We start from the raw sequence: 26,290 nt of genomic DNA on the forward strand, positions 1-26,290 counted from the left end.
CAGACCAGGGAATCAAACCTGGGATCTTTCTCGTCTCTATGGCTTAGGTACTCACCAGAGAAATTCACTAAGCCATCACAGGGAGCTGCGAGCGGTTTTAATGTAGTTCTATTTATTGTTAAAATTTTATTATGAAAGCCTTACAAGTATAAAAGACGATCTAGGAATTAGTCAATAAGCAGTAAACGTTTGTGAAAGTAAGGGACTATCACACAAATATCACTGTACAGTTTAAAACCATGATGTGGAGATGCCGGTGATGGACTGGGGTTGACAGGCGAAGGATTCAAAAATGTCATTTCCACACCACCTGAGGAAGGGGGAAGCCTCCGAAAGCTTGTGGGATTAAAAATAAAATTGTTGGACTATAACTTGGTGTTGTAAAATTGTTTACAGTTTAAAACCAGAGAGGAAACTTTACTTCAAACCTTGGAATTACTTTTACCATTTACATGAATGTTTTTTCCTTTTTTAAATTTAACATTTCAAAGCTCCACTCACAGTAGGATCAGGCTCACTACCCACAGAGTCAATCCCGCTGTCCGCAAAGATCGAGAATTTAATCCTGAACATACAAGAGTCAAGCTCGTAATAAAAAGTTCAGAAGGCTCGATAAACTTGCTAAAACCTTATAGCTCCCATTCACATTCAACATATTTGGATAAACAAGCAAAGACAAGAAGAATTTGCCACAATGCAACTCAGTGCGGGTAACAGTAACAATCTTGCTCTGTACGGCACAGCTCACAATCTCTCAGAGTTGGGAAGGCTTGACGATGGGCAGGTAGACTAGCAATAGAAGTTTCCCGACAAACAGGAAAGACAGGTGGGAAGCGGCTACCAAACATCAAACAGGCCCCTGGGAGGGTCTGGGAATCAATGAGTGCTGCCTGGACTAATCCAGTGGGATTGTAACTGACCAGGGAGAGGGGGCAGCTATATCTTTCAATAGGCATCAAGTCACACTGCGCAGGAGGAAATTCCAGAAAATAAACTGCACCTTGGTTGGGGGGTGGGGAACCATAGTATGCAGACTTCCAAAATTAAGCTGGTCCAACAAGTTATTTATAAAAGATATTCAGATAATTCAACGTCTTGCAATTAGTGTGAGCTACATTATAAAGCAGCCAACTGTTTATCAGCAAACCACTAATCAAGTTTGGAGAAAATCCAAGAAAGTCATTTTCCCACTTATTGAACTGACCAACTGTGCAAGAACACACTGTTTACTCCGGTTATTTGTTGATTTTGAAAAAAAATCACCCAGCAGCTGCTGAGGGGCAAACCAGCACATTTGGCAAAAAAAGGTTAAGGTTATTGTGGTATTTGAAGACATTAAGAAGGGCTTTTAGTAGAAGGAACTCAAGTGACTGATCGCAGCAAGCCCATGGTGAAATAAGTCTAAGAAACCATTGTTGGGCGTTCATAAAGAGACAGGCAACTCTTCCAATGGGTCAGCAAGTGTATCAACAGTAGCTGAGTAATACAGACCAAGGAGGTCTGACCTTTGACTCCTGGTTAGTGGATTGTCCAGGCCCTTGGTTCAGGGAAGGGAAAAATCAACCAGGGCTTCCAATCCTGATTACTATCCAACAAGTCCCGTTGGTAAAGTGTAGGACAGGATGGGGCTCAGCTGTGATGCCCACCACTGCCAACATTCATTGACAAGGTTCACTGGTGAATAATTGACTCTTGGGCAAGATATTGGGGGGGGGGAAAAGAAGAGTTGGACCATACAGCTGCAAGGTGCCAAAAACTGCAGGAGAGGGTAGAAAATTGGTGGAAAATTTTACAAAAGACCCATTAAGGTGACAGATAAGTGTTCACAGAGATGGGAGTCGGATCGCCTCTTTCAACTTCATACTCAGCCGTTTCAACACAATTCAAGGAGAACGCATTTCTCCATCCCACGCGGAGACTTTACACAAGTTTCATCCGCCATCGTCCTGTCCACTCAATAGTTCATCCAACTCATTCTGTAACTTTATCAGCTGCCGCCTCTGATTCCACAGCCCCTCCTAGTTTTGTGTCATCTGTAAATCTGACCAATTTTGAGTTTCTGAATCCAAGTTATTGATGTAAATTAGAAACAGTAGTGATCCCAACACTAATACCTGGGACACCCCCCAATAATCAGCACTCCCCACCACCCCCCCCAAATCCCAACATAATTCCTCGAATGAACACACATTCTTATTAGTCCATTCCCAAGATTTACCCTGGTTCCCACAGCCTTGAGCTTAACTGGTAGATCTACCATGTCATTCCTCACAAATAATCTGGGGACCAGAGTGTTGTTTCTCAGAATCCTGCTAAACCCAAACATGACAGTAATTCGCCCATCACTGTAGTAAAGCTAACTTAATAAAGCACATCACATGACTGATATAAAAATATTCCACACAATACCGCTACAGAAAGTCACAGGGCTCACAGATTATATAATATTTATCTACTTCTTTACAAAACATGCTTGAAATGCAAGTAATTGTGTTTGTTCTTCCCAAAATCCATTTCCAGTCATTTACATGGCAGATTTGCTTAAAATTGAAGTACTTTGTTTGTTTATTGCTCTTTCCTCCTCAAAACCTTCCTTCTTTTTCTCACATGCAGATTTGCTGAATCTGTTGTTTTCTCACATGCAGATTTGCTGAATCTGTTGTTGCTGTAACATTGCGCAGGGAAGTATATCTCACTGTGCAGTTTCCAGAGACCAGCACGGGCCTAGGCCTGGGCCTGGGCAACTCCAGCCATAATGTCAGAGTTCAGCATCACTGCACCTTATCATCAGCTGAAGTATCAGTAATGATAGCCATGAAACTACCGGATTGTCGTAAAAACCCATCTGGTTCACTAATGTCCTTTAGGGAAGGAAACCTGCCGTCCTTACCCGGTCTGGCCTATATGTGACTCCAGACCCACAGCAATGTGGTTGATTCTTAATTGCCCTCTTAGGGATGGGCAATAAATGCCGGCCTTGCCAGCGACGCCCACATCCCGTGAACGAATAAAAAAAAATTTAAAAAAAGTTTCAGACAGAAGGACAGAGCTATGTGGAAGAAATGATTTGCAGGCATTTCCAACAGTATATAACCAATTTTCTGCATAAGTAATGATTTTTTTTCAGAATAATGTAATTCTTACACATCTGTTATGTTATAAATGTTATTCCTAGTTTTGTGCAGTAATTTGAGTGAAGAAAGAAAACAGTGGCTGATAACAGTGTGAAGAAATTATTTCAGCAATTTGATTGATTTTGGCCGTGAATAGTAGCTTTAAAAAAACTCAAGGGATTGTATCGCTGAGTTTTCTGTTGGTTGCTTATCCCTCATCGGTATAGTTTGTTCCTTTGATTTGTTCTTCACTTACTATCAATCAGACATTGCATTGGTGATTTACCAGGAAGGTGGTTATTTGAGCCAAACACTATTTTGTTTACTAAACACACATGGCAATTTGCAGGTTCGATGCCCCCGAGATATACTTGCAGATATGATTCCTTGAAAAGGTCTGATGCGATGGATACACACTAGATTATAGATTAGCTGGCTTCTGTGACAACGCCCTGAATTTAAAATTCTCATCCCTGTGTTCAAATCCCACCGTGGTCTCAATCCTCCCAATCTCTGGAACCTCCTCCAGCCCTACAACCCTCCGAGATCGCTGCATTGCTCCAATTCTGGCCTCTTTTGCATCCCCGACTTCCTTCGGCCCACCACTGGCGGCCGTGACTTCAGCCGTCTACACCACAAGCTCTGGAATTCCCTCCCTAAATCTCTCCGCCTCTCTCTCCTCCTTTAAGACCCTCCTTAAAACCTACCTCTTTGACCAAGCTTTTGGTCACCTGTGCTAATGTCTCCTTTGGCTCGGAGTCAATATTTTTGTCTGATTACGCTCCTGTGAAGCGCCTTGGGACATTTTGCTATGTTAATGGTGCTATATAAATGCAAGTTGTTGTAGTCATATCATTTCTATGAGTTTTTCAAATAGCCCAGCATAAATATCTATAGAATTGTATTGCAAAAAATGTCATTTCTTAAAATTAAATATTTAAAATTTACATTTGCAAGCTGTGTCCACTTGCCAAGCATTGTATACTCCAACGCATACACACACGATGTATGCGATGGGAGAGATAGTTCCTTTCTCCCAACAAGCTTAGTTGTTTAGACTAGGCAGGTCACATTCATTCTCTAACCCACCCAGCCACCTGCTCCCTTTGTCAGGAATTAACCTCCCACCTAGCTTCTTTGTCATAATCCCTCGCGTATAGAGCCAGTCTCTCCGCTCATCTTTTAGCTCAAAGGCCACAAGAGAGAGAGTGGACCATGCTGTGGGGTGTGGAGCAACACATCGCCCTCGCTGAGTTGTTGCTAACTGTAACCTGGCAACAACTGACTGGGGCACGCAGAGAAGTGTACGCAGATAAATGGGAAGACAAATTAAATTTCAAAGCACAATTCACCCGTGTTTATAAATTAAATTATAATGAAATATCTCCTCTCCCATCTCATCATATGCAGTGGTTTCATTGCTGAAATGTAATCTTAGCCTAGTTTTGCTTACTTTCCAATTCTGTGCTTATTTCACTCAGTATTTTAGACTAACATGATATTGATATATGGGTCCTTAAAAGACTCCTGCTTAAATTCAAAAGATCCCACTTTATCTCAGCCTTAGCTAGTACCACTTATTAATTTGGATCCACAGTTTAAAATTCCTGACGTAAAAATGATTCGGAGTAACTGAGCCGAGAAGCTCAGGGCAAACTATTCAAAAACAAAACATTCCTGGTACGGGCGGACATTGTAAGTAGTTTTAAACAAAACAAGAATAGCAAATAACTTCCATGTTGCCAGGAATTTAGTTTCCCCACGATCCTGGGACCACAGTGCAAGCCCAAACATACAGAAAAAATTAATTTTATCCAATTCATTCTGGACATGTTTTCTTTTGACATACTGGGTCACAACCTGTGACTTGAGTGCACAGCCATAATTGAAAGAATTCACATCCGTTTATTTACAAAGATAATAACAGGATTCCAAAATCTCATGTTGATGTCTTCAATTTGTGGATCAGTAAAGCAGCATTTCACCAGAATGATACTGGAGCTTAGAGGGTTAAATTTACATTAAACACAGTGGGCGCTAAATTGGGCCTTGTAGCGCCCGTTGTTTCAATGCTACGCGGCCTCCCGAAGTGCCAAGATGGCGTCTTGGTTGCGCATGCACGTTTCCAGCGTGACGTGGTCCACCTTGGTGCACGCACTCTCGCAGGCCTGGTACAAACTCAGATCGGCAGATTGGTGAGGTCTGGTATGCAGATTGGAGGATGTGGGATTTAGTGGTGTGCAACCTGTATTCAATGTTTTAACATAACTCATCAGTGTGTAAACATAGGGACGGGACCTGCATCTGTGCTTTACGTGTGCGATGTCTGACCGTGCAGACAGTAGACTGTTATTTTCAGCAAATAACAGCTACCAGCTACCTTTAAGAGATTTCTAACAGACAGCCTACCTTTAAGAGATTGGAGGTCCCCCCTGCTGGTGGAAAGTGCCAAGTGCATGGAATTCTCGCTCAACACTGATTTCCAACGCAGATTGCAGGTAAGTCCTCGGGCCTGACGAAAGTCTCGTCCTGCCTGCGCAGAGGCCGTAGGGCGCGGCGTAATAGCGGATCGTGCTACCCCCGCCCAATAATAGGCCCTATCCAATTACTCCCCCCCCCCCCACGCTATCACTGAAAAACTTAATAAAATTAATTCATTTTTAATACTTCAGTTATACAGAGCCTTGGTCTAACCCCATCTGGAGTACTACTTTCAGTTTCGGGCCCCGCACCTCAGGAAGCGTATACTGGCCTTGGAGGGGATGCAGCGCAGATTTACCAGGATGATCTTAGAGGGTTAAATTACGTGGACAGGTTACATAAACTCAGCTTGTATTCCCTTGAGTTTAGAAGATTGAGGGGAGACCTGTTTGAGGCGTTTAATGTTAAAAAGGATTCGATACGGTAGGTAGAGAGAACCTATTTCCTCTGGTGGGGGAAATCAAGAACGAGGGAACATAATCTTAAAATTAGAGCGAGGCCATTCAGGAGGGAAATCAGGAAGCACTTTTTCACACAAAGGGTGGTAGAATCTGGAACTCTCTCCCCCCAGAAAGCAGTGGATGCTGGGGGTCAATTGGAGCTTTCAAGACTGAGATCGATAGATTTTTGTTAGGTCGGGGTATCAAGGGATATGGAGCAAAGGCAGGTAAATGGAGTTGAGATACAGATCAGCCATGATCTAACAGAATCACTGAGCAGGCTCGAGGGGCTGAATGGCCTACTCGTGTTCCTACGTTCATCAAAAAGCAAATATTAGGACAGATTTTCTTGTCTTGCCGTAAAGGATTGCCTGGTTGCAGTGCACAGAGGAAATTCAGCAGGGAGATCGCACATGGGCTCCATTCTGGTATGTCATCCTCCCCATCTAATTTCCCTCTTGTGCGCTGTGCCCAAGCAATCCTTGCTGGCAAGTGCCACAACAGCAAAACCTACCTCGCTGTGTTAACCCTTAAGACTACCGGCAGGTCCAGGGAAATTCCAAGCTCCCTGGGCCGACCATTTAGAAAGTTCTCACACCCTTTGTGACATGAATGTTCCAGTAATGAAATAAATTCAATGTATGCTGACCATGTGATGTGGCACATGCTGCATCAGCAGGATATTTGTCTCGGTGAATTGCAGGGAATTTAGCATCTAAATTGCATTATGACTTGTGTTGACGTCAGATAAGCCTCGACGGCCAACAGTCCACCTCATAGGGACACAATAGCTCTGAAAGTAGTTCTAATATTGACATGAAAAAGAGCAGAGATGTGCTAAAGTGAGTGCTACAAACAGGGAGAACATTGCTTTGACATTCAAAGTCTAAATCCAGTCAACATCACAAATCATTACTTCTGTATTCAATTTTCCAACTATGAAAGCAAATAGCATTTCTAATTAGATACATCAGAATCCATCCTTCACTTACACCATTCACAGCTGCTGTACTCGTGTCTAATACGTCACTTTAATTATACCATACTATGTTTACAATTCACTATTCCCACTGCAAATTGTTTGTTTGCATTTTTTATTGAAATGCCCCTACTTTCCAAGACTTTTTTTTTATTCGTTCACGGGATGTGGGCATCACTGGCGAGGCCAGCATTTTTATTGCCCATCCCTAATTGCCCTCGAGAAGGTGGTGGTGAGCCGCCTTCTTGAACCGCTGCAGTCCGTGTGGTGACGGTTCTCCCACAGTGCTGTTAGGAAGGGAGTTCCAGGATTTTGACCCAGCGACAATGAAGGAACGGCGATATATTTCCAAGTCGGGATGGTGTGTGACTTGGAGGGGAACGTGCAGGTGGTGTTGTTCCCATGTGCCTGCTGCTCTTGTCCTTCCAGGTGGTAGAGGTCGCGGGTTTGGGAGGTGCTGTCGAAGAAGCCTTGGCGAGTTGCTGCAGTGCATCCTGTAGATGGTACACACTGCAGCCACAGTGCGCCGGTGGTGAAGGGAGTGAATGTTTAGTGTGGTGGATGGGGTGCCAATCAAGCGGGCTGCTTTATCTTGGATGGTGTCGAGCTTCTGGAGTGTTGTTGGAGCTGCACTCATCCAAGCAAGTGGAGATTATTCCATCACACTCCTGACTTGTGCCTTGTAGATGGTGGAAAGGCTTTGGGGAGTCAGGAGGTGAGTCACTCGCCGCAGAATACCCAGCCTCTGACCTGCTCTCGTAGCCACAGTATTTATATGGCTGGTCCAGTTAAGTTTCTGGTCAATGGTGACCCCCAGGATGTTGATGGTGGGGGATTCGGTGATGGTAATGCCGTTGAATGTCAGGGGGAGGTGGTTAGACTGTCTCTTGTTGGAGATGGTCATTGCCTGGCACTTATCTGGCGCGAATGTTACTTGCCACTTATCAGCCCAAGCCTGGATGTTGTCCAGGTCTTGCTGCATGCGGGCTCGGACTGCTTCATTATTTGTTAATATTCCACCGACATGCACAAATCCAACAGCCGCAATTTGGTACTTTTTATGAACTCAAATGGTGGTTTGTGCCAGTTTGAAAGTATCTCATTCACAGATCCAGTATCACCAACATAGGGGCAATTCCATGATCCAGCACTCACAGCGAGGAGATACGCTCGCGAAACATATCATGGGAAGCATGGATGTGAACCAATGGCTTTCCATCCATGGTTGTGGATTCAAGTCCCACTCCAGTGACTTGAACACAAAATCTAGGCTGACACTGCGGTGCAGTACTGAGGGAGTGCTGCACTGTCGGAGGTGCCGTCTTTCGGATGAGACGTCTGCCCTCTCAGGTGGCCGTAAAAGATCCCGTGACACTATTTCGAAGAAGAGCAGGGAAGTTCTCCATGGTATCCTGGCCAATATTTATCCCTCAACCAACAGATTATCTGGTCATTATCATATTGCTGTTTATTGGATCTTACTGTGCACAAATTGACTGCCGCGTTTCCTACAACAGTGACTACACTTCAAAAAGTACTTCATTGGTTGTCAAGCGCTTTGGGATGTCCTGAGGTCATGAACGGTGCTATATAAATGCAGATCTTTCTTTCATCCATGATAATTATATGATAGAAAGTACTGAAATAAAATCTGTAACCAGAATAATTCCAGTGGTTATCATATTCCAAAGATTCAATCCCTAGGACAATATAATACTGATCAGTAGCAAAGGATCTCATATTACAAGATAGAAAAAAACACCATTAAATGAAAATGCATTAAAATATGCTCACAGCAAATTTTCAGAAACACAAATTGTTCTTACACATATCTGAGAGCAATTACTGATGCTGATTACTACAATAAACTGTTATAACCCAAGCTTCCGTGCTCTGACAACCGGCCTACTTTTGATTAAAATCTAATCAAGTGGAGATAATCGCCAGACACTGTTCATGTGCCTCCCTCACCAACTTTACACACATGACCCGACACGGTTAGATTAAGCAATCAGACTTTGCCATTTTGCCCCTTGCCTCTAGCTGCTATCCTCTGGTTGGAAGATTAAATACAAACATGTCCATTCATGCTCAGTACTTGTTTTGCTCCTTAGTCAACCCATTAGGGGGTGTATTACAGAGTGAAGTTTTTCCCTTTAGCACTTTCTCTTCACTTCATGCCCACTGAGTTCCCAAATGGAAGGATTAGTACAGAATGATGCTCAAACTTGGGGCTCTTGGCTGAAAGTCCTAAAGACTCCAGCATTGTCAATTTGAGATCTGAGCAAAACAGCACATAATGCAGCAGCACAAGTAAATGAATTATACCAGTAAAATCTCATGCAGTTTAACTTCTTCCAGCTCCACACAAAACCTCTGGAACGAGACAGGTCCATTACTAGTCTGGTTAAACCTGTTTTGGCATCATCTGCCACACGCAAGCTCAATTCCAGGAACTGAAGCCAGTGTGGTCATGTGTAAGCTCAGCAGGCACATTGTCACAGCACATTGTTAACACTTGTCCATTGCAAAAATCGAAGGTGGAAGGACTGTAGGTAAATTGGTTCAGACAGTAACGTGGAAATTGTGGGAAAGGGCACACTTCCATTCGTGTCGGTGTAAAAACTTGCTTCTAACCAATCAGGTGCAAACTCTGAACGTACAATAAACATTTTTATCAACTGTAAACCTTTGTGTGCACCCACAGGAAAGTTGTATTGATTTATTCAACATATTTTTGCTGATTAGCGCCTCAAGCTTAGGTAGGGTATCGCTATTGATCTAGCTTTCTATCCAGAGTCATGTACAGGATGTGCCCCAACAGCTCCCTCTAACCTTGAAGCTGTTTTTTTATGATTAGCAGCTGCAGCCGGGTTAGTTAATATGATTGAATGCATCTTCCGCTTTGTCTGGAGATCAAAAATGGACCGTGTCCGCAGGGACACGATGTGCAAATCTCTGGAGAAAGGGGGGAAAGGCGTGCCCAACGTGGCCCTCATCCTGATGGCCACTTTTGTGTGCGGCTGCATCAAGCTTTGCGTGGACCCTTGGTAAGAAAACACTAAATGTCACTACGTGCTGAGGTTCTACCTGTCCCCGGTGTTGTGAAGGATGGGCCTGGCCACGCTGCCACGGAACACTCCGTCCAGTTGGTCCGTTCCGCCCCACCTGTCCCTCGTTGAAAAGTTTATGCAAAAAAACACTTTCGACCACAAGGCGATCAGTAAGTGGTCCGCACGTAACGTCCTCGAGACCCTGCGGGAAAAGGAGACGATGGATCCTGTCAGTTGGTTCCCTGAGCAGATTGTCAATGTCATTTGGCAGAACGCCTCATCGCCAGAACTTTCAAACAAGCACCAAGACATAGCTTGGCTGGTGGTGAGAAGGGCCTTTCCTGTCAGATCCTTCATGCACTCCCGGACTCTCAGCGCCACCGCGCGCTGTCCCCGAGGAGGCTGCGGTGCAGACGAAACCATCACCCATCTCCTTCTGGAATGCGCCTTTGCAAAGAAGGTCTGGAGAGAGATGCAGTGGTATCTGTCCAGGTTCGTCCCGAGCAGTTCCGTAACACACGACTGTGCTCTACGGGCTGTGCCCGGGGACGCACACCGAGACAGACATCAACTGCTGCTGGAAGACCATTAACTCGGTGAAAGACGCCCTTTGGTCTGCCCGAAACCTGCTGGTCTTCCAGCACAAGGAGCTGTCCTCGACCGAGTGTTGCAGACTGGCACATTCCAAGGTCCAGGACTACGTGCTCAGGGACGCACTGAAGCTAGGTGCGGCCGCCGCAAAGGCTCTGTGGGGAAAGGCAACCATTTAGAGCCTTCCTGCCATTGTATACTGAGGGGCTGCAATCAGGGAAAAACCTCCCCGGGCAGAATGTAAAATTCAAATTGCTGTAATGTACCTGTAATCAATAATCTGTATTGAGTATAATGCAATGAGACACCCCAGAGTGTCATGAACTGTAATTATGTAAAATGTGTTCATTGAACTGCACTTGATGTAACCTGCAAATTGTATAATCTGTATTGTGTACGTTTGGAATGTGATATGACAACTGCATTGTATGTATTGCTGCAAATTTTATGAATAAAAGTATATTTTTTGAAAAAAAAGAATGCTAACTGGCAAGTCTTCAGCTCTGGGGGACGATTTTCTGGTCCCACTTTGCCCCAAGTGTTGAACGGCCACAGACCACCTGAAGTGTGTTGCACCTGTCCAGGTCCAGCTGCGGCTGGATTTGGTGTACCGGGCCATTAAGGTGGCTAGAAGGCCCTAAAGGCCTAAAGATCTGACGGCAGTTGAAGAAGTAACGATCCCACTTGGCCTCGGACTCCTGTACGGCTCGTTGCATGGCTCCTTCAGGACCTCGGATTGGTTGGAGTTCCCAGCGTGAAGCACCAGCTTGTCAGGGTACCCCCTGGTTTCTGAGCACCGCCAGGGCCGCGGTAAAGAGGAAATCGAAGCGGGAGGCTGGAAAGGTCCCATCGCATCTCGTTCACATCTGAACGTTGAGGCCTGTGTGTAACGCAGGTGGCAAAGTGGGGCCAGAAAATCGTCCGTCCCCCCCCCCAGGCTGAAGGCTTGCCGGTTAGCGATCAATCGTATTAACTAACCGGCTGCAGCTGCTAGCTCTGAACCTCAGGGGAAGCCCCAGCAATCCAGCAGCAGCGTAAGGAGGGGCGCGAGGGTGAGGGTGGGGGGGCTACATTTTTCTTGACCTTTGTGCCTGAGAGAGGGCGTTCAAGAAAATCGGTCCCATGAGCTCTTTTGCTGTTTGTTGCAAAGCTCTCTCTTGGCTATTGACAAGCAAGGCTGCGTAGCATCAGCTTTCTGTACCCATTGGTCAGCACTCATTGTCAAAGGGCCAAACTCTTCTAAAAGCAGTGAATTCTAATTACACCAGTACTGATGATTCCAGCTACAGGACAGGAGATTGTTTTTTTTTTAAATCAATTCCTTCAATAGCTGCATTAGTCTTTTTCCACAGGTCACACCTTCCCATTACGCAGATACCGACTGCACTAGTTTGGAACAGATAATCAAATGTTCGCATCAAATAAAATCCGTGGTTTCCAAAGTACGGGGTCGCAACCCAATACCGGGTCGCGGAACGTTAATCACTGGGTCGCTTCCCCGCGAGGCCGAGTTCCCAGCCCGCCATGATGGCGCTGCCTCTGACCCGCTTCAAGCTCATCACAAAGAGCTGCCCCGAGGTGTCGAGCATCAGCCAGGACGCGCCGAGCCCTCTCGCTCCCTTGTTGCTGCTACACGCTGCACCCCCCGGCGGCGGCGGGGGGAGGGGACGAGACGAGCAGGTGCATTGTGGGTGCCTTAGGCCACAGGCTGGAGAACAACCATGGCGACCAACATCGAGGAGACCTTCAATGTTGTGGTAAAGAAGATAAAGGACGAGAAGCAGCAGAGGGAAGGTGGGGGGCGTGGCAGTTCGATTTTTAAAAAAAGATGGGGCGGTGGGGAGAGGAGAAAACAATACAATAGTTTTTTTTTTAAATGTAGATGATGTGGTTCATGCTCTCAGTAAATTTTAAACCGCTTTCGACCTGATCCTGGCGGTTGTGAAGCCTCCGGGTGAAAATGGTTGGCAGGCCTGGAGTAACATGTAATAAAGTAATAAAGAGAGATCTGGGTTTCCAATCCGGAATTTAATTTCAGTCCGTTTGATTCACTCGCCCCCGTGCCTTTTGTCGGTCTCAGAAAACAGACCTTGTCCTGCTGTTCTTTAAAAAGAAAACACCCACCACATCCTGGCCCGTGTACTGGGAGCAGCATGGCGGCCACTCCTTCAACTGATCAACCCAGAGAGCTGCTCCAGGCAGCGTTTTTCCTGAAGTTTTTTTTGGGGGGTGGGGGGAGTGGAGGTCAATTCCGACTCCTCTTAAGAAGTTTCTTCCCAAACCGCTGAGCTACCAGTCATCTTGTCAGCGTTGCAATTCTTTTTTGAAAATAGGCTTACACAAAGGACTGAAAATATAATCCTCCTAAAGGCAATTTTATATTCTAGCTATCGAATTTCAGATATAAACTGAATTGAATTGGTTTCACCCTGTGCTGTAGTGTTGGCCTCTTTTTAGGAAGTGACCCTGTTTTCTTCCCCACAGGAAACAGTAGCAGTTTACAAGCTAAAAGTTTGTTCTTCCACATATAGCTGGCAAACGTGAACATATCTGACGTTTACAAGTTGAAAGTACTGTAAAGGTACCTCGTCAATCCCTCACGCCCACCCCTCCAAAAGTAGTATTTAGAAAGTTACCGTTCAAGTCTTCAACATCAATGTCTCAGCTACTATAATTTATTTGTACTATTATATTGCCACTACCTTGTATTTGTTTTGTACTGGTGTAGATTTGAGACTGCAGCAAGTTGGCACTATCAAGTTATATCGTCCCATAAGTACCACTCAGATTGGGGAAGAGCAGAGCTCTGCCTGTGCCTATCTAAATGTGTGCACAGAGCTATGTTTATCAGTTGAGAAATTTAGGCAGTCCAGTAGCAGGGAAAACCTGGGTTATTTTTTTAAAAAAAACTTCAATAAATTAATCCTGAATCAATAATGAAGCTTTATTGATTCAGGACTAATTTATTAAAGTATGAAACTTGATGCCTGAGCAATAAAACGAGCTGGTGCAACTCACCTGTAATAGCACATTGAAAACATGCCACAAGCCATTAAGTTGGCCATCTTTTTGGATCAGAGCTTTCAAAGAATATTCACTGTTAAGTAAGATTAGTGTTCTGCTGTTGCTGCCGTTCACAATGACCTACGTGTGCGAACTGGGATTTGCGACTTTGACAAGGTTAAAGACCAAAAGATACTGACTCAACAATGCACCTGATGTACGTGTAGTGCTTTCATCTCGAGATCCAGATTGGAACGAGATCATGAACAACAGGCAGACCCACCCGTCACTTTAAGTAAGTGAAACTCAACTGATTTTTTTTTAAAACTGTATTTAAAATGTTTTTCATGTAACATCGATGTCTAATTTTAGTTATTACTTGAAGTGAAGAGGTTAACGTGAGCCCTTTATTGTGATTTTATGAAAACTCTAGTCAGATGATATTATTGTTTCCCTGGGTCACAAGAAAAAAAGTTTGAAGAACACTGAAACTTGATAAAAATATCAGCTAACGGATCCGCACCACTGTTAGAGATTTGCAGTGACTGTTTCAGTGTTTAACTGGTCCTACAGTCACTCACTGACTTCTAGACAAATAAACTCGCGATTATTATATATCTTTTTTGAACAAGGATATTATTTTTGCTTCCAGTTGTTTAATCTAAAATTTATTAGTTTCAAAGAAAATACAATAAATGGAATTGGAAGAATTTTTCATTTATATGGCAACTTATCAGAAAGAAAGAAAAGGAGAAAGAGGAGAGAAAGAAAAAAGAACTTGCATTTATATCCCGCCTTTCATGACCTCAGGATGTCTCAAAGCGCTTTTCAGCCAATTGTACTTTTGAAGTGTAATCACTGTTGTAATGTAGGAAATGTGGCAGCCAATTTGCACACAGCAAAATCCCACAAACAGCAATGTGATGATGACCAGATAATCTGTTTTAGTGATGGTGGTTGAGGGATCAATATTGGGCACGACACCGGGGAGAACTCCCCTGCTCTTCTTCAAAATAATGCCATGGGATTTTTTACGTCCTCCTGAAGGGGCAGATGAGGCCTCCGTTTAACGTCTCATCTGAAAGACAGCACCTCCAACAATGCAACACTCCCTAGACCTAGTGTCAGCCTAGACCTCTGACAACCTCCCAAAGCACCTTTTCTTTTGAAGTGGAGAACTGTTGCTATGTAGGCAACACAATGAATGCACAACAACTGTACATTAGATGAACATGTGACGTTCCAACCTTAGGTACGTGTACAAATATTTTCAAATATCCTACCGCTGAACTATCTGCATACATGAAAAGGAGAACAGAGCTAAAATTTCTTTCATATGGGCCTTATTTTCCTGCAGGTTTAAAGTCAATGTGGGTTACTCACACCCTCACCGGTTGGGCAGTAAACTGGTAGAGCAGGTCGCCAGCCCATTATAGAACCACCTGATCTTCCTTCCATTGATTCAACACCAGCTGTTTGATCCGCTCGACCAGTTTAATCGCCCAAGCGTTGACGGTGAAAATCACTCCCATGCTGTTTTTTTGCCCCTCACCTGGAGCCTAAAATTTACAAGCACATGGCAACCTTTAAACTTCGCTCACCAAACAGCAATTAAACTCTGATTAGCCTCAAGACATAGTTAGACTTCTTCCCCACAGGAAGTACACGAGCTTAGAATCACTGTGAGCTTAAAGGAACAGGTTAACTTAGCAGCCAAGAAGGATGCATTTATATGGTGACTTTCATGTCTTCAGGGCATCCCAAAACACTTCACAGCCAATTAATTACTTTTGGAGTGTAGTCACTATTGTTATGTAGGCAAACACAGCAGCCAATTGTCCTACAATAAAGGTCCTACAGATAACAAGTGAGATAAATAATCTGTTTTGGTGGTGTTCGTTTTATTGGTTGTGGCATAAATGTTGGCCAGGACAGTGGGAGAAGTCCTCTGCTCGTCTTCAAATAGTGCCATGGGATCTTTTGCATCCCTGTTAACATCATAACTGTGTTCCAGATCCCAGACTACCATGAATTTGTAATCTCAAAAATCAACAGAAGCAAAAAGCAAATCTGCAAATCTGAAAACAAAAAAGGGAAAAATCTAGAAACTCTTCAGCAAGTCAGGCGGCTTCTGTGGAGAAACACGAGTCAGTCAGTCGACATTTCAGGTCCAAGACCCTCCGTCCAGTCCTGAGGAAGTTCCTTAGGCTTGAAACCTATAACTAACTCCTGTTTCTCCTAGACAGTTTGAGCCAGCTAGTTTAACTTTTAGTCCGGTTCAACAACAACAACTTACTTTTTTATAGCACCTTTAACATAGTAAAAGATCCCAGGCACTTCACAGGAGCGTAATCAGACAAAAACTGACACTGAGCCAAAGAAGGAGACATTAGGACAGGTGACCAAACGCTTGGTGAAAGAGGTAGGTTTTAAAAAATAAAAACGGTCCAGGATCACAATAGGTAAAGGACTGCACATAAGTCTTAAAATCACAACTTGCTGCTTTCTCCATTTCACATTAGTCAGGGTCGACAGACTGTAACCAGGGCGAGCCTAATGCCACATTGAGATGGTAAGCAAAGCATTGGAAGCAGATGTGAAAATTGTGAAAAACAAGGTAGGCTATGCTGAGCGAACAGCGTTGAAGTTTCAGCTGACGTCTGCAAGGGCAACGTGGTGTTACACGTTAATCAAATTGGCCATTGAGACTAAGTGAACAACTGCCTGTTTTGCAGGATAGCAGGAACTGGCTATGGTCCTCTGCCAAATGAGAAATTACAAGTAATATTGAAAGGTGCTCTGTCTATCCGGGGCAAGAAAGTGTGAGGATATTGAACCTACAGTGTGGCAATCTGTAATGTTAAAAGGCACTATATAAATGCAAGTTGTTGTTGATCTGCTCCTGGACATGTTAAAGTAACAAGGCCTACTCCAAGATGGGGTTAAGGATCTACCACTACAACAAAACAACTTATAGCATACAGCACCTTTAATGTAGGAAGCACCCCGAACACCCCAGGGGGGGGGAAATTAATCAAACGTGGTTGAAAAGATGGGTTTAAAGAGAAGATGGAGAGAGAAGTGGAGAGGCGGAGGAATTTAGGGGGGCAACACACAAAAGGCCAGAGTTGGAAGAACAAATAATGCAGGAGAGAATTACAAGGTGGAGGAGGATTCAGAGATGGAGTGGGGCAACATTGTGGAGAGATTTGAAGATGACGACAAGATTTTAAATTCAATGCTAGTCATAGTTAAGCTTTGAGTCTGAAGTTTACCAGCCAAGGTAGTGATAGTTGATGCACTATGATAGTTTAGATTCTAAGGCTTTTTTTCTGCGTACCTGCATATAATTAATGCTTTGCGTATCAAGCAGATGTTCACTGCGTACGGGGTTGACGATAATGATAGCACTTTTGCCATTCGTAACCGATTTTTAAAATATTTGTAAATTGATAAAGAGAGTTAGCTTAATCTGGGTGGGGTCCACCGATCTGGTGTCCAGTCATTTGGAAGGATCTTTACATGTTGACACATTGTGCTCATACTCTGAATCACAGTTAAAGTCAACAAGTCAACAAACTGTTGAAAGTAACCACACGCACCCATTCAAAAAAAAACCATTCAATAATTACAGTAGCAGTCAATGCACTCATTGGGCCAGAAATTTCTCACTAAAATATGAATTCTTTCATTGGTATCTTTCTTTAAAAAACAACAGATTTCATGAATTAAATTTTCACAACTTGCCATGGTGGGCATTCGAGTTACACCCTTTGGGTTGCTAGCCCAGTACCACAACCACTGTGTTATTGTAGCTATCTTACTTGCGCCAAAAAAAAGACTTTCAGCTTCTAGTTATTCAGCAATGATTCAACTACTTGACTAAGAAAGATGACACTTGAGCTATTATATATAACAGAGAATTCTACTCGCGAGTCAACCGCAAGATTTTGCCTTTGCAGAAGCGTACGAATAGGAGGAGGTCACTTAACCTCTCAAGCCTGTTCTGCCATTCAATTAGATCATGGCTGATCTATATCTTAACTCCATCTACCCGCCTTGGTTCCGTAACCCTTAATACCCTAACACAACAAAAAATCTAACAATCTCTGTTTTGAAATTTTCAACTAACCCCCAAGAGTTTTCCAGATTTCCACTCCCCTTTGTGTGATGAAGTGCTTCTTGACATCACCCCTGAATGGCCTAGCTTTAATTTTAAGGTTACGCCCCCTTGTTCTGGACTCCCCCACCAGAGGAAATAGTTTCTCTCTACCTACCCTACCAAATCGTTTAATCATCTTAAATCGGAATCCGTAAATTACGTACCACAGACTTTTCTTCTGTCGATCCACTACAAAAGTAACTTTCTGGCATTCCTTCAGCGTCATTTTCGCTAGATTCCGGCACTAACTCAGGTAATGTAACATTCGTGGATGTTTCCTTTTCGGTGCAGGAGTTCTCCAGCTGTTGAGGCTCCTCTGTCGGTACCGTAATTGCCTGAAGCACAGGTTGCCCATTATTTTTACCCGGTTTCTTAACCGGGGTGGAAGGGCTGCTAAAGTAATTGACAGCGGAGGTCTTGACAAGAGTAGTTGAGCAACTCTCGCAGTAGGTCTTGCCCACTTGCAACATGTCCGGTTCTGACACACTCATTCGCTGGTCCAAAAGGTGACGCTTCTTCCCGTCTTTTCTTTTACTTGACATTTTGCCTCTCTTTAAATTCTGCAGAAAGGGCTTAGTCTTTGCTCGGAAGGATTCCCATGCTGTAATTTCCTTTTGCGCTTCCATTTTTTGACCGTTCGGCCAAGTCCTCGATAAAGCAGTTCGTCAGAAACAGGTTTCTCCACCTTCTAGTTAAACAGGATCTGCGAAAGATGAAGGAACAAACAACGGTCACTCGTGTAATCACCAAACCATTCTCACAATATCTCTGAGCACATCATTTTACTTAACATGGCACCTTTTAACCTGGTTTGATGCATAGCATCAGGCATATCGTTAGTTATACGTCAGCATAGGTACATACAGAGCACAAGAATATTCAGTACTGTGTGGTGACATGGGCTTGAAAGGAAAATATCCTCTTTACCTCAGAGATCCTGGTTTGAATCCAGACTACACTGACAGAAAGGAAATCTCTTCCTCTTGGCTAAATGGGGTTTAGGTAATGATTACTTGGACAGGCTCAATACCAGGGCTTAGAGGGTTAATTTATGAGGACAGGTTGCGTAAACTAGGCTTCTCTTTTCCCTTCAGTATAGAAGATTGAGGGGTGATCTGATTGAAGTGTTAAAAGGATTGAATAGGGTAGATACAGAGAAACTACTTCCTCTGGTGTGGGAATCCAGAACGAGAGGACATAATCTTAAAATTAGAGCCAGGCCATTTGGAAAAGTGCTTCCAGATTTTCCTCCTAAATAAAGGGTAGAAAAAATCTGGAACTCTCTCACCCCAAAGGCTGTGGACGCTGGTACAATCGGAGCTTTCAAAACTGAGATCGATAGATTTTTGTTAGGTAAGGGTATCAAGAAATATGGAACTCGAGGGGCTGAATGGCCTACTCCTGTTCCTATGTTTCTAATACAGTTCTTATTGTACTGGTAGTTATAGCACCAAGAATAGAAACAATGATCTTTCATTTATAGAACACCTTTCACATCCCAAAGTGTTCCGCAGCCACTTAATAACTTTTGAAGTGTAGTGACTAATGTTTGGAGAGAAATGTGGTATCCAAATTGCGCACAGCAAGTTCGCACCAACAGTAAATGAATGAATGACCAATTAATCTGTTTTGAGTGGTGTTGCTTGAGGGGGAATGTTGACCCAGGACAACTCCCTGCTCTTCTTCAAATAACGCCATGGGATCATTTCCATCCAGGCTGATGGGGTTTCGGGTTAACGTCTCATCTGAAAGACAGCACCTTTGACAAAGCAGTACTCCCCTAGTATTACATAGGGTCGCAGAAAACTTGCTGCACCTCCCAATTGATGGAAGTCTCCCATCTTCTAAGTGGAGGACCAATCTCACTGACTCTTGTTAAGAAGGTGGCACCCCCAAGGCAAGCCCAATGCAAAGTATCTGGACTTCCACAAAGCCTTTAACAAAGATTTTCATGAACGACTGCTACGTAACTATGAAGCAGTAGGCATTTAAAGTAAAAGCTAGAAATGGAGAAGGGACTGGTTGAAGGAAAGGAAGCTGTGGGTACTTGTGATGGGAGTAATGATGAGTGGGAGGGAGAGTGAGTGGAGCACTCCAGGGATTGATCCAGTGACCCCTATTGCTTTAAATTTACAACAATGATTTGGATTCGGAAACTCAATGCATGGATGGGGGTAGGGGGATGGGGGGAGACGGGTAGTTGAGACAAGGGATGTAGCCAGGAACTCACAAATAGAATAAGATAAAAATCAGGAAGTGGGGCGAACAGTGACATGAAATTAATGCAGATATATAAGCGTACAGTACTGTACACAAAGAAAAAATGTGGTACATGCGAAGCCTATGAATGGTGTAGAAACAGTTAAAGGGGAGGTTGAAGACATCAAGTGGTTTCAGCAGACATCAATTCACAGTGGAGCAGCAATCAATAAAGAGACTGCTGAATGATATGTATTAAACATTTTACGCACAAGCACATGTTTCCTCTAAGTGTCACAATTCCTTCCTGTACAATTTTGTCATGATTTCTTTGTTGTCGTGCTTCAATTTTCCTGTTTATTATAATGAGTTGTGATTCAGTTCTCCTCACCCAATTTCCCAAGTTTAGGTGGCACCGTGCCATTAATTATACTGACTGACTGGCTCATTGGATCACGCGATCAGCTTCGGTCTTGGCCCTTCGAGCAGTGATTCCCAGCTCCATACCAGTCAACAGGTCCACCTGAATGCGCAGCTCAGACCTGGTATTGTCCCATTCTTTTTTGCCTCTATTTTATTCCCAGCTGTCTTTTTCTTTCAAGACCTGTTTCCTGCTGCAAATTTTCTTTTTTTTTCCAGCTCTGTTTTTTAAAAAAATTTCCTCAGTCTTTATTTCACCAATTTCCACTGTTATTTTTCTCCCTTTTTTTTAAAAAAACTTTTTTTTTCCTGAAGAGCCATTTTCCACTCCTGGTCCCATGTAGCCTGCAGCCCTTCCTATTCTTCATAATTTTTCCTGATGCCCTAACCAATCCCTACAGATTCCCAAAGTGCCAAAAGAGGAGAGAGAGCACAAGACAAACAAGAGGAAGATAAAGAAAAGAGGCCAAAAGATAAAAAAAGGGAGAAACAGAGGAAGGGAGAAGGAGGCAGCAGAGGAGACAGAGAAAAAAAAAGGAAAAAGAGAAGATAGAAACAGAAGGAAAAAGAGAAGCAATGGGGAGGGTGGGGGGGGGAGGAGGAGAAAAGAGTGTGACACACAATTAGGGAGACAGGCAGACGGACGGGGAGGGAGGGAGGGAGGGAGATAGGGAGGCGGACGGACGGGGAGGGAGGCAGGCAGGCCGGACGGGAGACAGACGGACGGATAGGAGACAGACAGAGGGAGGGATGGAGGGAGGAGAGACAGACATACAGATCGAAAAAATTCCTCAGAGCTGCTCCCAATCTGCCGGTGGCACTTCACTGGAAATGGGGCAGACGTCCCTTATGTGTGAAACGGAGAGAGGGTATACATGTAAAAGCAAGAGATAGAGCATGTCAGAGAATGCAAGAGAGACACTGAGAGTGTGAGAGTAAAAGACAGAACAACAACTTGCATTTACATAGAAAGCGTGAATGACAGAGTGTGATCTGTTGAGGCCCATTCCTACAGTGCTATTTCAAGGTGTGCCATAACAGTAGGGCAAGGGACAAAAGGTTCAAACTGATAAAAGGCAAATTAATGATATCAGGAGGATGTTTTGTAGAACAAACAGCACATGGAATACACATCTGGGTAGGTGAATGGAAATGTATTCAGAAACCAGCTGCTGCAATGATAAGGTAAGATGGGCCAAATGTCCTTCCTCGTCTGTATTTATTTTATGCGTATAAACCAGACAGCTGAATGAAACAGGAGGCAGCAAATTTGGAGACTAGAGCTGGATTTCTGTACAGGTGCTGGAATCAGTAAGAGACGAGAGAAAACACAAGGGTGCATTGCACAGGAAATGAAATTACCACGTTGGTGCAATAGGGAGTTCTCTTCTGGGACAGCAGTTAAAGAAAGACAGAACTTGCATTTATAAAGCGCCTTTCACAACCTCAGGACGTCCCAAAGCACTTTACAGCCAATGAAGTACTTTTGAAGTGCAGTCACTGTTGTAATGTAAACGTGGCAGCCGACTTGTGCACAGCAAGCTCCCACAAACAGCAATGAGATAATGACCGGATAATCTGTTTTAGTGGTGATGTTGGTTGAGGGATAAATGTTGGTTAAGGCACACTCTGGAGGCAGAGTCAAGAACGTTTTTTTGAGCAACTAAACCACACTGGAGTTGACCTGGGAGAAATTAAGCAGGCATTAGGTGTCAAATCTGGAAGGGAATGTTCCACTCCCAAGTGCTGGCATCCCTCACAATACTTTACTCAAATATCAACTGCCCAAAGCTGAACAAAAAAAAAGTATCTTTCACTGCGGTAGTCCAGATGTTCACTCTGCTAAGCTCGATTATAACAACTATACCGGTGGGTGATATATAAAGCATTTTCGTACTGACAACTAGGGAAGTAGCACTTACTGTACACAAAGTAGTTTGCAACAGTCAATCTGAAACAACAGCTTGCTGCAGAAGGGATTAACTTGACATGAAATGCTGAACAAAAATTCACAAAATTGGTTGTAAAACTACACAACATTAAATCTGCTCTTTTAAAAGCATTTTAAGGAGGTAGCAATGTCATTCAGTGTAAAACTGCAGTGACCAAAGTGGATTGCTAACAGCTTCTTGCTAAGTGTTGAAAACGCTTGACAGATTCTCATGTTAACTTGGCCACAGCTGAAACTCTGACCTTTGACTATGGAAGATCGATGCTGATAGGCATCTAAACAAAAGCAGGCCCTGAATGAAGCTGCAGTGCTTGCTGCTTGTAGCTGTAAATGTAATTTTATTTGAAGAATTCCTTCTTAAAAAGGAAAGAACTTGCATTTATATAGCGCCTTTCATGACCTCAGGACATCCCAAAGCACTTTACAGCCAATGAAACAGATCAGGAAGGTCCCACATCAGAATGTTTCTCATCCATCATCTGCACATAACTGAACAATTCACTGCCTGTCACAAATCACCTGTTGCATATGTGCACTCAAATCTCTCTTTATCACAATGTCATCTGTTCGTATATTTTTTTCAATAAATTTCTATTGTACAAATTCTGAAATGCATGGCCCGATTTTAACCCCAAGCAGGTTTTGGGCGGGCAGGAGCAGGGCGAGTGCAAGGTGGACTCGCTGGCCTAAGTTTGAGGACCGAGGTATTTTAACCAAGAATCAAACCATTTGTTATCAAAAGCAAAATACTGCGGATGCTGGAAATCTGAAAAACAGAAAATACTGGAAATACTCAGCAAGTCAGGCAGCATCTGTGGAGAGAGAAACAGAGTTGATGTTTCAGATAGAAGACCCTTCGTCAGAACTGGGAGAAGTAGAAGCTTAAACGGTTTTTAAGCAAATACAGAGCCAGAGAAAGCAGGGGAGGAAGAGGAAGGGGGAGGAAGAGGAAGAGGAAGAGGAAGGGGGAGGAAGAGGAAGAGGAAGAGGGAGGAAGAGGAAGAGGGAGGAAGAGGAAGAGGAAGAGGGAGGAAGAGGAAGAGGAAGAGGGGGAGGGGGAGGAAGGGGGAGGGGGAGGAAGGGGGAGGGGGAGGGAAGGGGGAGGGGAGGAAGGGGGAGGGGGAGGAAGGGGGAGGGGGGAGGAAGGGGGAGGGGGGAGGAAGGGGGAGGGGGAGGAAGGGGGAGGAGGAGGAAGGGGGAGGGGGAGGAAGGGGGAGGGGGAGGAAGGGGGAGGGGGAGGAAGGGGGGAGGGGGAGGAAGGGGGAGGGGGAGGAAGGGGGAGGGGGGAGGAAGGGGGAGGGGGAGGAAGGGGGAGGGGGAGGAAGGGGAGGAAGGGGGAGGGGGAGGAAGGGGGAGGGGGAGGAAGGGGGAGGGGGAGGAAGGGGGGAGGAAGAGGAAGGGGGAGGGGGAGGGAGGGGGAGGAAGGGGGAGGGGGAGGAAGGGGGAGGAAGAGGAAGGGGGAGGGGGAGGAAGAGGAAGGGGGAGGGGGAGGAAGGGGGGAGGGGGAGGAAGGGGGAGGGGGAGGAAGGGGGAGGGGGAGGAAGGGGAGGGGGAGGAAGGGGAGGGGGAGGAAGGGGAGGGGAGGGGGAGGGGGAGGGGGAGGGGGGGAAGGGGGAGGGGGAGGAAGGGGGAGGGGAGGAGGGGAGGGGAGGAAGGGGAGGGGGAGGAAGGGGAGGGGGAGGAAGGGGGAGGGGGAGGAAGGGGGAGGGGAGGGGGAGGAGGGGGAGGGAGGGGGGAGGGGGAGGGGGAGGGAGGGGGAGGGAGGGGGAGGGAGGGGAGGAGGGGAGGGGGAGGGAGGAGGGGGAGGGAGGAGGGGGAGGGGAGGGAGGGGAAGGAAGGGAGAGGAACGGGGAGGGGAGGGAGGGGGAGGTGTGTGACTTGGAGGGGAACGTGCAGGTGGTGTTGTTCCCATGTGCCTGCTGCCCTTGTCCTTCTAGGTGGTAGAGGTCGCGGGTTTGGGAGGTGCTGTCGAAGAAGCCTTGGTGAGTTGCTGCAGTGCATCCTGTGGATGGTACACACTGCAGGCACAGTGCGCCGGTGAAGGGAGTGAATGTTTAGGGTGGTGGATAGGGTGCCAATCAAGCGGGTTGCTTTGGTGGTGTCGAGCTTCTTGAGTGTTGTTGGAGCTGCACTCATCCAGGCAAATGGAGAGTATTCCATCACACTCCTGACTTGTGCCTTGTAGATGGTGGAAAGGCTTTGGGGAGTCAGGAGGTGAGTCACTCGCCGCAGAATACCCAGCCTCTGACCTGTTCTTGTAGCCACAGTATTTATATGGCTGGTCCAGTTAAGTTTCTGGTCAATGGTGACCCCCAGGATGTTGATGGTGGGGGATTCGGTGATGGTAATGCCGTTGAATGTCAAGGGGAGGTGGTTAGACTCTCTCTTGTTGGAGATGGTCATTGCCTGGCACTTGTCTGGCGCGAATGTAACTTGCCACTTATCAGCCCAAGCCTGGATGTTGTCCAGGTCTTGCTGCATGCGGGCTCGGACTGCTTCATTATCTGAGGGGTTGCGAATGGAACCGAACACTGTGCAATCATCAGCGAACATCTGCCTCGATGTCAAGGGCAGTCACACTCACCTCACCTCTAGAATTCAGCTCTTTTCTCCATGTTTGGACCAAGGCTGTAATGAGGTCTGGAGCCGAGTGGTCCTGGCGGAACCCAAACTGAGCATCGGTGAGCAGGTTATTGGTGAGTAAGTGCCGCTTGATAGCACTGTCGACGGACACCTCCCATCACTTTGCTGATGATTGAGAGTAGACTGATGGGGCGGTAACTGGCCGGATTGGATTTGTCCTGCTTTTTGTGGACAGGAAATATCTGGGCAATTTTCCACATTGTCGGGGCGGATGCCAGTGTTGTAGCTGTACTGGAACAGCTTGGCTAGAGGCACAGCTAGTTCTGGAGCACAAGTCTTCAGCACTACAGCCGGGATGTTGTCGGGGCCCATAGCCTTTGCTGTATCCAGTGAGCTCAGCCGTTTCTTGATATCACGTGGAGTGAATCGAATTGGCTGAAGACTGGCTTCTGTGATGGTGGGGATATCGGGAGGGAGGCCGAGATGGATCATCCACTCGGCACTTCTGGCTGAAGATTCGGGCTCCCCCTGTTGGCCGAAAGTGCGAATTGCATTGTATCGACGTGCAAGGCCTGGATTTCAACGCAGATTGACAGCAAGTACTGAGGGCCGGCCGAAGTTCCCGTCCTGTCTACACAGGGGCCATTGGGCGCGGGTTAATAGCGGATCACGCTACCTAAGCCCAATAATAGGCCCTGTCGAATTTATCCCCCACTGTTTTCCTAATGATACTGACTCCTACCCTACAGATCTTTACTGTAAAGCAGCGTTTCCCAAACTGTAGGGCGCACCCATTGGAGGTACCTCCCACACACAAAGCCCATTGGTCATTTGCCGCAATCTAAAGGCAGTGTCCCAAACCGCTACACGCATAGAGTGTCGGGAGCACGGCAAAAGTATTCACTTTAGGACACACCTCAACATAGTTTATTTCTTAAAAATATTTTATTTTTCCAACCACTTCGTGCTCCTCTTTGGAAGAGGGGGACGCACCCCACAGTTTGGGAAACGCTGCTGTAGGATATTAACTGGAAGCAGAGCCAGACTTCCTCCTCCAAAGAATCTAGAATCATAGAAAGGTTATATGACGGAAGGAGGCCATTCGGCCCCATCGAGTCCACGCCAGCTCTATGCAAGAGCAATCCAGCTAGTCCCACGCCCCTGCCCTTTCCCCGTAACCCTGCAATTTATTTTCCTTTCAAGTACTTATCCAATTCACTTTTGAAGGCTATGATTGAATCTGCCTCCTCTACCCCCTCGGGCAGTGCATTCCAGATCCTAACCACTCGCTGTGTAAAAAAGTTTATCCTCATGT

General features: G+C 45.3%; 1 protein-coding gene across 4 annotated transcripts in view; it reads right to left on the reverse strand.

Annotated features, from left to right (window-relative positions):
• LOC137301874 (multiple C2 and transmembrane domain-containing protein 2-like) overlaps positions 1-26,290 on the reverse strand; it is a 365,811-nt gene that overhangs the window by 307,810 nt on the left and 31,711 nt on the right. For 3 of the 4 annotated variants that reach the window (XM_067971577.1, XM_067971578.1, XM_067971576.1), the window contains exons 2-3: positions 17,987-18,525; positions 10,104-10,268 (exon numbers count right to left, since the gene is read on the reverse strand). In XM_067971577.1, the coding sequence (XP_067827678.1) occupies positions 10,104-10,268; positions 17,987-18,448 (627 nt within the window). In that variant the 5' untranslated portion in view covers positions 18,449-18,525. The remainder of the gene's footprint in view (positions 1-10,103; positions 10,269-17,986; positions 18,526-26,290) is intronic. The other variant, XM_067971579.1, reaches the window with a different exon arrangement.

Source organism: Heptranchias perlo, chromosome 34 (assembly GCF_035084215.1).
Source record: "Heptranchias perlo isolate sHepPer1 chromosome 34, sHepPer1.hap1, whole genome shotgun sequence".
Taxonomy (NCBI): domain Eukaryota; kingdom Metazoa; phylum Chordata; class Chondrichthyes; order Hexanchiformes; family Hexanchidae; genus Heptranchias; species Heptranchias perlo.